This window comes from Corvus moneduloides, chromosome 7 (assembly GCF_009650955.1).
Source record: "Corvus moneduloides isolate bCorMon1 chromosome 7, bCorMon1.pri, whole genome shotgun sequence".
Classification (NCBI taxonomy): Eukaryota; Metazoa; Chordata; class Aves; order Passeriformes; family Corvidae; genus Corvus; species Corvus moneduloides.
The window spans coordinates 29,843,825-29,857,031 of NC_045482.1; the positions used below are offsets into that span (position 1 = coordinate 29,843,825).

At 44.1% G+C, this 13,207-nt stretch overlaps 1 protein-coding gene across 12 annotated transcripts in view; it reads left to right on the plus strand.

Annotated features, from left to right (window-relative positions):
* The window catches only part of KALRN (kalirin RhoGEF kinase), a 483,321-nt gene that overhangs the window by 420,192 nt on the left and 49,922 nt on the right, over positions 1-13,207 (plus strand). For 9 of the 12 annotated variants that reach the window (XM_032115344.1, XM_032115336.1, XM_032115340.1 and 6 more), the window contains 4 exons: positions 5,724-6,007; positions 6,816-6,920; positions 10,308-10,403; positions 12,011-12,141. In XM_032115344.1, the coding sequence (XP_031971235.1) occupies positions 5,724-6,007; positions 6,816-6,920; positions 10,308-10,403; positions 12,011-12,141 (616 nt within the window). The remainder of the gene's footprint in view (positions 1-5,723; positions 6,008-6,815; positions 6,921-10,307; positions 10,404-12,010; positions 12,142-13,207) is intronic. The other 3 variants (XM_032115337.1, XM_032115342.1, XM_032115343.1) reach the window with 3 other exon arrangements.

The window sequence follows — 13,207 nt, forward strand, 5'->3', positions numbered from 1 at the left end:
AGCAGATGGGGAGCCATGGAAGTCTCCAGGGCACGTTTTGCAATTCCATTGCGAAAGTTTAATGTACTTCTAATCTAAAGGGCTTTTCAAGCCAGTTGTCCTCTGCCTTTGTCTGACATGGGCACTGAAAATTTCCTTGTTTTCACTTACATTCTTCCCCAGAGCCTGTTTCAGAGGCAGTGTCTGAGGAGACAACTTATCTGTTGACATTAGAGGTTGTAGGATACATTATTTGCGTTGTTAAAACCTAGCGTTTTCACTAGAGGAATAGCTGTAAAGTGACTTTGTATTATCCTAATGTTCTTGCCTCCCAAACAAAATCCATGCCAGGTTTTACAGGCAGAATGGGCTCCAACACTTAAACCAGGATCGGTACTGTCATCTGCCTCAGCCACAAAGTTTTGTAACTCTGACTCATGCCAATAAAAACGTTTTCACTGAGCATGTTTTGGACATTTAATACAAAAGCACAGAAAAGACCAAAGGAGCAGTGTTCATACCTCATTCTGCCATGTTTGCATCCATCAGGTAGAGCTTTAGTCCTGAATCCCTTGAGCAGATCCGAGGGGGCTCTCAAAGCAGCATTTGCCAAGGGGTAGTATAAAGGTTCAAGAGGCTGAGAACTGTGACCTGGAACCTGCAGCCTGGATGATCATGGAGGTGCTCTTGAAAAGGACAGGAGAGGGTGCATTTGATGGTTTAGATGGATCTTGTTTGTTTAGCGTGAAATACTAACACAGAGGCTTTGTTTGTGCACAGGATGAGTCTAGAAGATTCCTGCTTTCCAATAAGTTTTGGGATGGAGATTCCCATTCTTTAGGAAATTTACTCAAGTAAAGACCAAGTCTTTTACCCACATCTGATTAAATTCTGTCTTCGCACAAGTGTTATTTTACAGGAACCACTAAATGTGGAAAATGGGCTCTGTTGAGTGCAGCAGAGCTGATTTATGTGCCCATCAGTCAGATTGCCATTATTGGCTTTCATTCACAAGTGGAATTATCTCTGTAAAAAAAACCTGTTGATTTAAATGCACATGCTACTAGGACTTCAGAGTTCCCATTCTGGCTCATTTTCTTTGATGTCTGTGGAAAAATCCTTTTCTCTCAGGCTGTTTTTCTGGGATGTAAATGGAGCCATAGATAAATCAGAAGAGGATTCACCTCACTTAAAGCAAGACTGTGCCCTGCTCTAGTCTCCTGTTTTCATAGCTATATTCTGTATTATCTTCTGGTTATGGACACATATTTCTTTCCTATCCTTTATGATCTGTCATTATTATGCATCTAATAGAGAAGAGTAATGTTTTCTTCAGAGTTGCTCTGAGAAGCCTTTCCTTTCCCTGTTAGAGATCTGAGGTCCTGCAAAGGAGTCTGGTGCTGCCTGAGCCTGATCAGACAAACCTCCCCTCCCATGTGTGTTCTGGGGAACAGGGAGGTAAAAATAAAATGCCTTGCATTTATGTTCCAACAGTAATTCCTACTGACTCAAATGAGAATATTACTGTGCCTCTAAAACCAGGTCTAAGAAATTTTTGTTTTTTCTTTTCACACCGAGGGTTGCACAGAACTGGAACCTTCTATTTTTCAAGTACAAGAGCTATGCTTTTACAGATGTCTGTTCATTTGACCAACAACAACAAACATTTCATGCTGCAGCAGTGCAAAAAGCTCTGAATGTTAAAGCCCTTTGGTCTGGCTGAGTATCTCTCACAGTCCTCTTGCCAGAGGTTTCTTGGAGGTTTTCTTAGGAGTGTTTTGGAAACCATCATTTCTTCTGTCTGAATGAATGGTTTGGCCAGGAAATCAATCTAGCCACACGAGTCTGCTGATCTCCCTACACCCATTTTGCTTCACCAAATACCTTTTTTTAGATGTGTGTCCTGGGACATTGGTGGGAGGACAGCTCCTCAGGGCAGACCCGCTGCAGTGTGGGGACAGCTGCTGCATCTTTCCCAAAAGCTCTCTGGCTTTTCTTAAGCAAACTGTGTTTCCAAAGAGCTCTACTAATGCAACTTGAAAAGCACAAATGTGCTAGTGCTTTGCAAGAAGAGCGTGGTAACGTGTCCTCCTCTTCCGCTTGATCCACCTGGTGTCTGGGTCTCGGGCCAGTATCGAGTGTCATGATTAATGTGTTTGTAGCCATATGTGCCGCAGAAGCAGAGCTCATGTGGCTGAGGAGTTTGTCTGCAAGGTCTTTCCTGGCAGATTTTTTTGTGTTTCATGTTTCTTTCTCTCATTTTGTGAGCTCTGCTCTTCCTTGAGCTCCAGTCCTTCCTCTGCAACCATGTCGCTGTGACCTGCTTTATGTGCCAAGGAGATCATTCTCAGCAGGGCTGGCAAAAGGCAAATGTGACTTGCTCACAAATGTATCCAAATTTGCAGTTCCTTTGAAAAAGAAGAAAAGGTTATGAATATTGTGTGTGGACTCTCAGTGTGGCTTTTGGATACTGCGTGTTCGGTAGCGGAGGGAATTGGGATGATGGGATGGAGTGCTTTGTACCAATGTGGGGTGTGGGCAGAGATCAGCACCTACCATCAAAGGGCTCTCATGGTGGCTGTGGAGCAGGGAGATTGATGCCAGCCTTTCTCTCCCACTTCCCTGCCTATTGCCCAGCCAGCAGAGACTGCCTTACCAGGCAACATAAGGCCGTGTTTCCAGTCTTGGGCTGCATAGGCCAGGCAAAGCGTGGGCTCTGTCCCAGATGCCTTACCGTGCTGAGCCAGGGCAGTTCAGCAAACAAGGAGAAAGAAGGGGACTTCATATCTGACAGAGTTGCATGGCATGACCAACATGTAGTAACTCTTTGGTAAACAGCCTTTTTCATCACCAAAGGCATGACCTTGAGCAGGAAAATCCAGAGCCTTTTTCAGGTGGGATCATTTGACGGTGTAACAGCCTCCCTCTGGAAAGCTGTGGGTTGGCTTCTGTCATGGCTGATGGCTCTGAAACCCTGATGTTCAGTCTGCAGGGGGTTCCTGGCTCTGGGTGTCAAAATTATTGCAAACAGGCAGGGTGGGCTGTGGGCCAGCTTGGGACTGGGGCTGTTTCTGCCCACATGCTGTCTTCCTAGGAATGACAGCATTACTGACCGTCACTTCCCCAGGACAGCTGAGCAAAGAGTGCCGTGGCAGGAGAGGTGCTGTGTGTCTGTCCATGCCCCAGCTGCAGCTGTGCTGCTGGGGAAAGGAGAGGGAAGCAGCAATGCAAGGGCCTGGCCCTGCTGGGAAGGGAGGTCACTGCCCCTTCACAGCCATCGGGGTTCCTGGATTTGGCCCTGCCTCAAGCCCACCAGGCTGAGATAGGATTGCCACCTCAGGAACAAACCCTTGGGGTTGTCTCAGGCTTCATTAGCCTTCTATCAGCTCCCTTCCCTTACCAAACGTTAAATTGGCAAGGTGCTGTCGACTGGAGGTGGGGGGTTGGACTGCATTACTTACAAGGTGTAGTAAAAACCTCTCTGTACATCAGCTGAGATGTGGTGAGATCAGCTCATCCTTGGTTCTCCTCAACCTCCCACCAAGCCCAGTTCCCAGCAAAGGCAATGAGTCCATGATACAGCAGCTTCCCCCAAATCATCCTTGGGAGTGGCAGCCCCGCAGAGCCAATGCTTCCAGCATTTCTCCATCTGACTGCAGCCCAGATCCCTTTGCTGCAGTAATTCCCAAAGTTAATCCTCCTGCAGCAGCGGTAGGAGCGCAGGCACCTGCGGGCACTCCTCTCAGCAAAGCCCCTAGGCCAGGAACCTTCAAGCTTCCCCCACCGCCTGAGGGGCTTTCAGTGCTGCCAGGGGTGCGAGGGCACTTGGAAAATCAAACCCACCATCGTGAAACCCTGAATTTTGCTGACGCAAGGCGCGCTGATAAACTCGCAGAGCATCACGTGGAGCCTGTGAGGGAGAGCTATCCAAAGCCTATTGAGGGGGAGATAAGCTGGCCCCTGACAAACACTGTCTTGCACTCGTTGATTTAACGCTACTTTGTGTACATGGAATAACATCAGCAGGAGCTGGCTAAACCCAGGCCTTTTGGAGATAAGTCTGCTACTTTGCCCTTACAGAGGAATGCCAGAAAATCCCCAGCAGCTCCACCTGGGATCCGCTCCACCTGGAATCTGTCCTCCTCCCAGTTCCTCTTGCTCTCACTCCTGTTGTCAAAAAGCAGATGATTGAGATTTTCTTCCTGTCTGGAAAATGAACTTTTGACTTTCTCTCTAGCTTATTAAAATTATTCCTGTATGTTCTAAAATTTAACTTTTGACCTCAGGTATGTAATAATTTATTGGTTCAACTTCTGACTGATGCTGTGTATGGCTATAAAATATTCTGACTCTAATAATCTGCACTGTGCAAGCTGGCAGACAAGGCAGGATGCAATCTCTGCTCCGTGCACAGAGAGCTGCAAACAGCAGCTGTGCCCAGAGGGGATATGATTTCTTCATGCAGGTATCAGGAACTGGCTTCTAAAACAATACAGGTAATGATTCTCTACGAGAGTAGCTCTCGCTCAACATCTGTACAACCCAGCATCTCTAATTGTATTTATTGCTGAACTGAGAATATCTGGATGCACCAGATATTGTATTGTAACTTCGGTTTTTGGTTTCTGCTGGGACAGATAAAAGATTCAGTGATAACAATGTAAAAATGTTTGATAACATCAGCTGGCTCCTTTCTGATGTACAGCCTGAGATGTTTCTTACAGGAGTGCAACAGTGTCTGAATTTTGTAAAAAAAAAAGAAAATCTTTATCCTAAACTGTGTGGGATTAAACATCTCAGTCCCGGATAGGGAGGGGAGGGAGTTGCCTTGCCATGGTTTCAGAAAGTTGAAAGCGGGTCACTTGTTCCTGAAGGGCAACTGGGAAATCTTTGAGCAACTTGTTTGTTTTGGTTTTAAAGCCTTACTGACGTTGGCACATCTTTGGTCTGTTGCATTTGGGGGGAGTAAGGAGGGTTGCAGCCCTTTCTAAGGTGCCAGTCTGAACATGTGTATCAGTAACTGAGGGTGGATGTCGTTCAGCAGAACCTCCTGCTTCCATATAATGAAACTATTTTTTAGTTTTAAGCCTGTCTCGTATCTTCTTATTAAGAGTTGCCTTTGGTTTGAACAGTTTGTCGTCTTTTGTAATTGTTCATTCCAGTTGCTTAGTTCTAGGGAATGTGTGAACTCTTCTGACAGATTGCTTTCAGAGGCAAAAGAGATAATTTTAAGGTGCTTCAAATGTTAATAATCAGTCTAACTAAATCATGTCATTGGGGTCTGGAACCAGCTGAGAAACACTTATGGAATTGGAACCTGACAATGTGTTGGTGTCTGTCAGGTCTCCTGTAGTAATCTACTTTTTGTGCTTATTTTCTTCCTGGCAATTCACAATGAAATTGTGGGAGGAAGCTGAGAAATTCAGCACTTAGCATGAAAATCAGGCTTCCATAAAAAAAACCTGAATAAAAACCTGCATTTAAAAAACTTCACCATCTGTGATCTTTCATAAGGACAGATAGTGTGGTAGGAAATAAGAGAGGTGTGTGAGATTGTGGGAAATGCCCATTGCAGGGCATATTCCTCTCTCTGGTGTGCAATAAAGTTTGCATAAAGTCCATAGGTCACAAACCCTTTCCCCAAGGCAGGCTGTGTTCTCATGCTCAGTGCTGCGAGCGCCTGACGTGCCCTGGGGAGCAGAGGGGTGCTGGAATGAGCTCTCACCTGCGCCGTTTTCTTGCAGAAGCATATTCAGTCTCTTCCAATGACAACGGGGGCAAGTCTGACTCAGTGGCCAACTTACAACCCCAGCCATCCCTCAACTCCATCCAGAGCTCTCCGGGCCCCAAGCGCTCAACCAACACCCTGAAGAAATGGCTGACCAGCCCCGTGCGCCGCCTGAACAGTGGGAAGACCGAGAGCCACATCAAGAAACAAAAGAAGGTGCGAGATGGCAGGAAGAGCTTTGACCTGGGCTCCCCAAAGACTGGAGATGAAACCACTCCTCAAGGAGACAGCGCAGATGAGGTGTGTGTTGGTGTTTGTTAGTGTTCATTGCAGGAAAGACCGTGTATCTGGGATATTCTCCTCTGTGGGGTGTGAGTCATGCTTGAGTAAATGCAATTCCCTTAGGGTCTGGAGGGAACAGCCCGTGGTACGTAAAATTGCGTTGTTTAAAGCTCTGTTGCAAACAGCTTTGTCATCCAAAGAGCAGTGGAATATATAAGGAACAGTATTTCACAGTTTGCATATATTATTGTGCTTTGACTAGGTTTTTTTAATAGCCAATTAGAAAGCTGCCAGGGAAAGAAAGGAAGTTATTCTTGAGCAGCTGTTACCACTTTTTGCTGAGCTTCATATCACCTTTATGCTACAATGGCAGTGTAATTCCTTAATAAAAGAAAATACTCAGAGAAATAGCCATGTTTCTGTTAAATCTGCTATACAGTTAAACGTGCAGTTTTTCTGCAGGCATGTTCTCCACCAGAATGGCACGTTTCTGATAAAGTGAATGAGGAATTAATGCCAAAAATGCAGAAGATACTAACTGAACATAAATAGAGAAACACATTTTTAAAACTGTACATCGAACAGTTCTTACTTAAATGAAAAAACTACTATTCTGTCAGCACACAGATGTAGCTGCCTTAGCTGCATAAGTGACCTATAAACCATATTTCTGTAAGCCTTAAGATGCAGCAGGATTAACCAGCAAAACCTTATGTCTTTACTGCTTCTCTTCCATTACCTGCAATTCCCTCCATCCAGCAAAATACTGAGCTGAAAAGATAAAATATGCTGTCCCTGTTTCTAATTATATTTAACTTTTCTTCAGAAGAGCAAGAAAGGTTGGGGAGAAGATGAACCAGATGAAGAGTCTCACACACCTCTTCCTCCTCCTATGAAGATTTTTGACAATGATCCTACCCAAGATGAGATGGTAAGGCCTCCCCTACTATATAATTTTTATGTTTAAGTGCATTTCTCACATAGCTATATCACAGTGGTTTCATAGTGGTCTTCTAGTATCAAGGGCCTAGACTTGTGGTTATGAGAGTCTCCTATATGCAAATCATAATCTAATACCTTTCTCCAAGTGGATTTACAAACGAGTGGATTTTGCTGGATAAGCAATTTAGCCCTGGCATCCCATCTCATGACAGGTCGATGGTGTGCCTGTGTTGTGTGTGATTAGAAAGCCCCTGCAGATCGATAATGCGTGTTTTCTACATCTGTTTGAAAAGTGCTGTTGGTGTCTGTCTGTAGCAGTAGAAAGGGTGTTTGGTGGCACCATGCTGCTGGTGGTAGTTGTCTGACATGAAGTCAGAGTTTGCTGTGGTGGTTGGCCCTGTGGCTTGCAGAGTCCTGTCTTGGACTCGGGGTAAGAACCTGTGAATATGGCTGAGACAGTGGTTTGCATTCACAGCCAGTCCTGTCTGCATGTGTCCCCCCACCCTTTCCTGGTGCTGTCATCTCCCTTGTAGAAAACCATCCTCCTGTTCTGCAGTTTCCTGCTTTCCTGCTGGCATCTGTTTTTAGCACTGCCACTTCTGTATCGCTGTCCTCTGATTGTAATTGCTTCAGGCAAAGAGGCAAGGATAGGGGAGATTAATAAATTGTCAGGAAAGAAAAACCAAAACAACCCAGAATGTTCTTGGGGAAGGTTCAGGCAGAAGTTTGGAAATACAGAGAGAGGAGGATGTAAATATTTCTGGGACTCAAGGAGCAGAGTGATGGAGTAAAGGATTCGGGGGCTTGCTGCTAATCTGTCAGGAAATGTTACGACATTGTGGTGGCAGCAGGAGCAGAAGGAAGCAGCTGGAGCTGTGGACTCCTGCCCTCAGAGTGCTCTGTGTGCTGCTGGCTGTCTGGCGAGGGGCAGAGGCGAAAGGTCGGCGGAGCAGAGCCCTGGTGGATCCATGCCCAGCACAACAGCAATTGCTCCTGGCTTGTTCCCCATGGCGTTTAGCTAAACGTTTGGGGCTTAGTTTGCTTTTTGATTTTGGGGACATGGTTTTATTTTGTGTTTTGTTTTAAAGAAAAACAAAACTGCTGCAGCTCGGGTCACTGTTTTTGGTGTCCAACATGCCATGTGATTTCAGTATTTCGTGAATACATTTCTGACAGCATAAATGTTGTGGAACTAAGCTGTTTTCTGCTTCAGATGTCTGAGCTTTACACAGTGTTTTGGCATCCTGTTTCTTCACCCACTTCTAAAACAGAAGATTAAATAGAGCAAGATGCATCTGAAACCCTTTTTTTTCCCTGTTTTTTTCTTGCCCTACTCAACCTTTGTCATGGGGGTAAAAAACGAAAGCCCATAGGGTCCTGAATTTCCTGGCACAGGAGCACCGTATTAGCAGTGTTTGAGCCATGCTGGAGCTGAAAGCTCCTTAATGGTGTCAGTTTGGGCACAGTGGCCTGCTCATGTCCTCCCTGTGTGCTTACAGGCACAGGCTTAGGCTGCACCAGCAGCAGCAGTGTGGGGCAGTAGCTGTGGTAAGTAGGAGAGGTGTGCATGTATGGGAGGTGACACTTTTCCCTGAGTCCATCTGCCAAGCAGCAGTAATCGTGCCTCACTGCTCCTGGAGGCTCTCATAAAGACAAATTACAAGATTTCTTTGTATTAGAAATTCTTAATTTGCTTCATGAGAAATAGAAATACCATCTTTCAATTTGCCCCACTCAAACCAGACTCCTGTCGATCTCAGTTTTATTTAACCCCAGAATTCTTGTAGGCAGCAAATGTTTTCATGCTTCCTTCAAAATCCTGCAGTTATTTACTTTTCAGAGACATTGAGCAATTTCAGTTAAAATAAGTGAGAGCAACAGCTGTTTAGTGCCTCCAAAAATTGGACTCCTCCTGCTAGAATGGCTATGTTTGGCAGTTATCATCAATGTATTTGTCCAGTATCTCTTCAAAGTCCTTACTTTCAGTCTTTTTTTTTTCTAAACACGTCTGTCTGCATTGCAGGTGAAACAGGCAGGCTGAGTTTTTACATTAGTATGAGATTCCTGCATTACCAGCCTAATTCCTCAATTACCAGCCTGATTTCCTGTAGTTTTTGTTGTTGTTGTAATTAGAACTGTTGATTAGATGTATTATTTGTGGAAGACAAGTTGATGAGTAGCAGTGTGTTCATGTTTCTGTTCTGTCACAAGGCTTCTGGTTAGGATTAATCTCCTTTGCCTCTTTTTTTCTTCTCCTGGGGATGTGTCACTCAACAGGAGCAACCTCCCCAAAGGGCTGCTGACAGAGGTGGCTAGCTGCCCAATTCCAGCCATCACATTTGCACATCTCTCTCCCCAGCACTGTTTAATCTCAGATGCGTGTTCGCTGGCACCTGCACAGTGACTTCATTGAAATAGCTGCCCTCCACAAGACTTTCATTAAGCAGCTGAGAGATGAATAAACTTTTTCATAATTTATAAAATTTTAGCCATGCTTTAGTCTGTGTCAGCCTGACAACAAAAGGGCTTGTAGTTTTAGTCAGTGCTTGTATTGCCTTCAGAAGAAATGTATATACAGGTGAGCTAATAAATCCCAATTCCCATAGCTATCAAGTGGGTTTGGGTGTTCAGACTGAGGTTAGGACAACAATCAAGGGGTGATATGCCCTTGTAGAGCAAAAACCTTAAACTAAAACTGAGTTTTTCTGCCCTCCTGTGCCAGGTACCCAGGAGAGCTGAGATATGTAGGGATGTTTTGTCTCCACTCGTTGCTGAGAAGGGACAGAGGAGTTACACATTTTAGATAACTGAAGTTGCATGAGTGGGAGGTGTCACCTAAGTTCATTTGGAGTTGCAATTGATCTGTGGGGAAGGGATGGAGGTGATTTGTTCCCCCCTGCCTCCCTCCCCTATTGCCTGTAACTCCATGTGTACCTTGTGCTTAACTGCCTTTATTAAATATGCATGTATGGGGGAGGGGGTAATTTCTTACATCTGCTGTAAGAAAATCAATTTTCTGGAGCCTGTAAGACCTTAGACGGCCTCAGAAGGAGGAACCAACTTTAAGAGTACTGTGACCTGTTTGTAAATGAACTTCAGGTCTTTGCTGCTGTTCCCTGGTTCCAGTCTTGGAACTGCTGCAGGGAGATGTGCAGCCAGAAGTGGATGGCAATTCCATGCTTGTCTGACACAGCAACACTCGCTCACCTGACTTGCATGTGTCCCTCTAACCCTCCAGCCCCCTTTCCATGTTCCTTCTCTTGTCTTGGAAGCTTCTTCACTGAGCACTTGGGTTTCCTACTCCCTTCTCCCTTCTCCCTCTCCCTACTCCCTCTCAAGCTAACTTGCTTTTCCTTTGCCACCTGGTGTCTTGCAGTCCTCTTCTTTGCTAGCTGCTCGACAGAGCTCCTCCGATGTCCCAACTGCTGCGGATCTTGTCAGTGCAATAGAAAAGTTGGTCAAAACTAAGCTGGTAAGTTTAGTGTTGTGAAAACTGTGTACACAGCAGGCCCGATGTGACTCTAAGGAAGGGCTTTAAAAGGCTGCCTCTTGTTCTGGTTTCCTTGCTTTCTACCTTCATCTGCTCTGCTTTTATTAACCCTGTGTGCTCTGCTTCTCAGTAGTGCCCAGTATTTTGCTCCCCTGTGAGATGAAGCCTACATCTCACGTAGGCTCTGCACTGCATAGTCAAAAGTCACTTCTGGAGTAGGCTTTGCAGAGCGTGAGTTACTGTACTGTACACTTTCTGGGGTCTTGTTGGTATTCCAGTGTTACACAGTGGGATGTTTTGTTTGTTTTATTTTAAAGATTGTTCTGAGGCACAGTGAGTTTTACTACCCACGTGAATTTGTTTGGTGTTCTGGTTTCAGTAAAAAGACCCTCTAAAGAGTAGAACTGCTTGAAGTACCACAGCTGTGCTTTAATTGTACAAAGATTCATGTGTCACTTTTAATCTGCCTTGTCAACTCTTTCTTGCAGGGAGTGGAATAAGCAATAAAAATGCTCTGGGATTAATTTGGTCAAAAATTTCAGTATTGTGTGTTCTCCCTGCTGATCCCATGTCTGCTGGACAAGGAGTAAATCCTGTTTCATATTTTGGCTTCTTTTAAGTTTTCCCTGAGCAGTTCAAAAATGTTAATGTCAAAGCTAAACCTTTTTCTACATGTCCCAGGACCTCTAAAATTAGCTAAATGCTTTCTCTGAACAAGTTTAACATAATTAACAAGCAGGGATATGATGAGCCTACAAAGGTTCATTTCCTTACATCTTCTGGAACAATGAAGAGAGAAAAAAAAATTTTTAAATCCCCACAGTGATCATTAAATTACTGCAACTCTGAGCAAGCATCTTTATCTAGTGAATAATTTCAGAAGGTTTTGGTATTTTCTCGGTTTGAGATGTTGGTACAGGAAGAGAGTCAGCATTCATAGGGTGCTCGATAAGGCATGAGTGGTAAAGGAGCTCTTTGTGGCATGGGAAACCAAGAAGGCTATTCCCAGAAAATTCACTTTAAATAGTTTTATTCCATCGAGGGACTAACAAACTGAAAAGTATTTCATTAATCCGGTTAGACATATTTTTTTGATGATACTTTATTTTCTCTCCCCCACATGCAGTCTATTAGACTATTACAACTACTTTCAAGGGATTTGGGGCAAACTTTAATTATTGTGGAATGTTGCTATGTGTCCATCTATTTCTTTTTGTGTTTTATTTTACTACAAGAATCCCCCATTCAGCTTTTGGCAGAGGAACTTCTAACCATGTGTAGCCTAACAATGGTCCTGATTGAGACATCAGGATATTTCCAGGTTGATTTGTAATCATTTGGAAGAGTTTTCTTTTCTCAGATCTACTGGAACATCTTTTTCCACCTTCTAACAAGAGGATGACAACTCTGCTTTAAGGATTTTTTGGTGGGGTCCTACATCAACCTAAAACTAGTTTGGTTGTGTTTCACGAAGTCCTGCAGGAGAGTGTTTCTGAATACTCTGTAGTGGTGGTTGCAGAACTGACTTGAATACTGATGCTGGAGTTCAAGGAAAATGTTTATTCTGTTGTTCTTTGGGGTTTTTTTAGACCCTTGAAGGAGGATCTTACCGAGGAGGCTTAAAAGATGCCACTGGATGCTTAAATGAAGGAATGACACCTTCAACTCCCCCACGAAACCTTGAAGAGGAACAAAAAGCCAAAGCAATGAGAGGCAGGATGTAAGTTGTATTACTGGTTCTTTCCAAAATATGTACCCAAGGGGGACACACAGCAGCACTGCAGGAATACTTTGTAGTCAGTGAGTGAGTGTGGAACTGAGAGTAAAGCTGTGTTCTGCTTGCATCTGTTTTTCTTAACATGTAAAAACACTTCATAAAAGCACTTCCACACACAGGAAGCTCATGTTCAATCTAAAATGTAGAGCTTTTACACCAGATAGCAAATATCTATTGCTGTAAAAGCCTCTGAAGAGCTCAACAGGTATTACTGAGATGTGTGCATTGGTAATTACTGCATTGCCAGAGGTGAAAACTCTCAGAGGGGGAATATGTGGTTGACCTTATTAGGTACCTTTGAGAAAAAGAACAGTGAATCCCTCTAAGATTTTTTGAAAGAGATATTTTTTGCCCTCATTATTAGCATAGGAAGGGACAGGATTCAGATGCATCTGTGGTGGAAATGTGCCACTGAAGAAAAAGTTCCATTTGGGAAACCCTCATGCCTGTGGTAATGAGAGAAAAAAGAAGTGGTGACAGCTCATGAAAGTTGTTTTTTAAAATTAGCTGTACACTCCCTTAAATTTAAAAATAATGCTTATTCCTTCAAAGCCTATAATGATTAAAGCATTTCTTAAATGTGTGTTCAGCTGAAGAACACAGAGAATTGGAGCAACGGAATCAAGAATTTTATGAAAGAAAGCTGAAGTAGCTGTTTTCTTTGTATCACCTCTTACACCAACAACAGGAACTGCAATGATTAATCAAATGGTAGATTGAGGGGAGAAGTAACATTCCATACAGATCTCATGGGAGTGTGGTAAGGTGAGAGATGGAAGAAGAGCATCCCATTTTAGGAAAGATGCCAAGTCAGAGGAGAACCAGAGGAAGTAAGAGCAGTGTCACAGGTCTGTGAAAGCCATCATTTGCTCCTGCAGTTTGTTGTAGGAAGCCAGAGGAGGGATACAGTGAGGAGATGGAGCAACTCCCAGCAGCAGACAAGGACATGACACTCCTGCATGTGTTTCTGAATGGGAGAAGTTTTCTACAAGGCAGCTGTCAGCCTTCC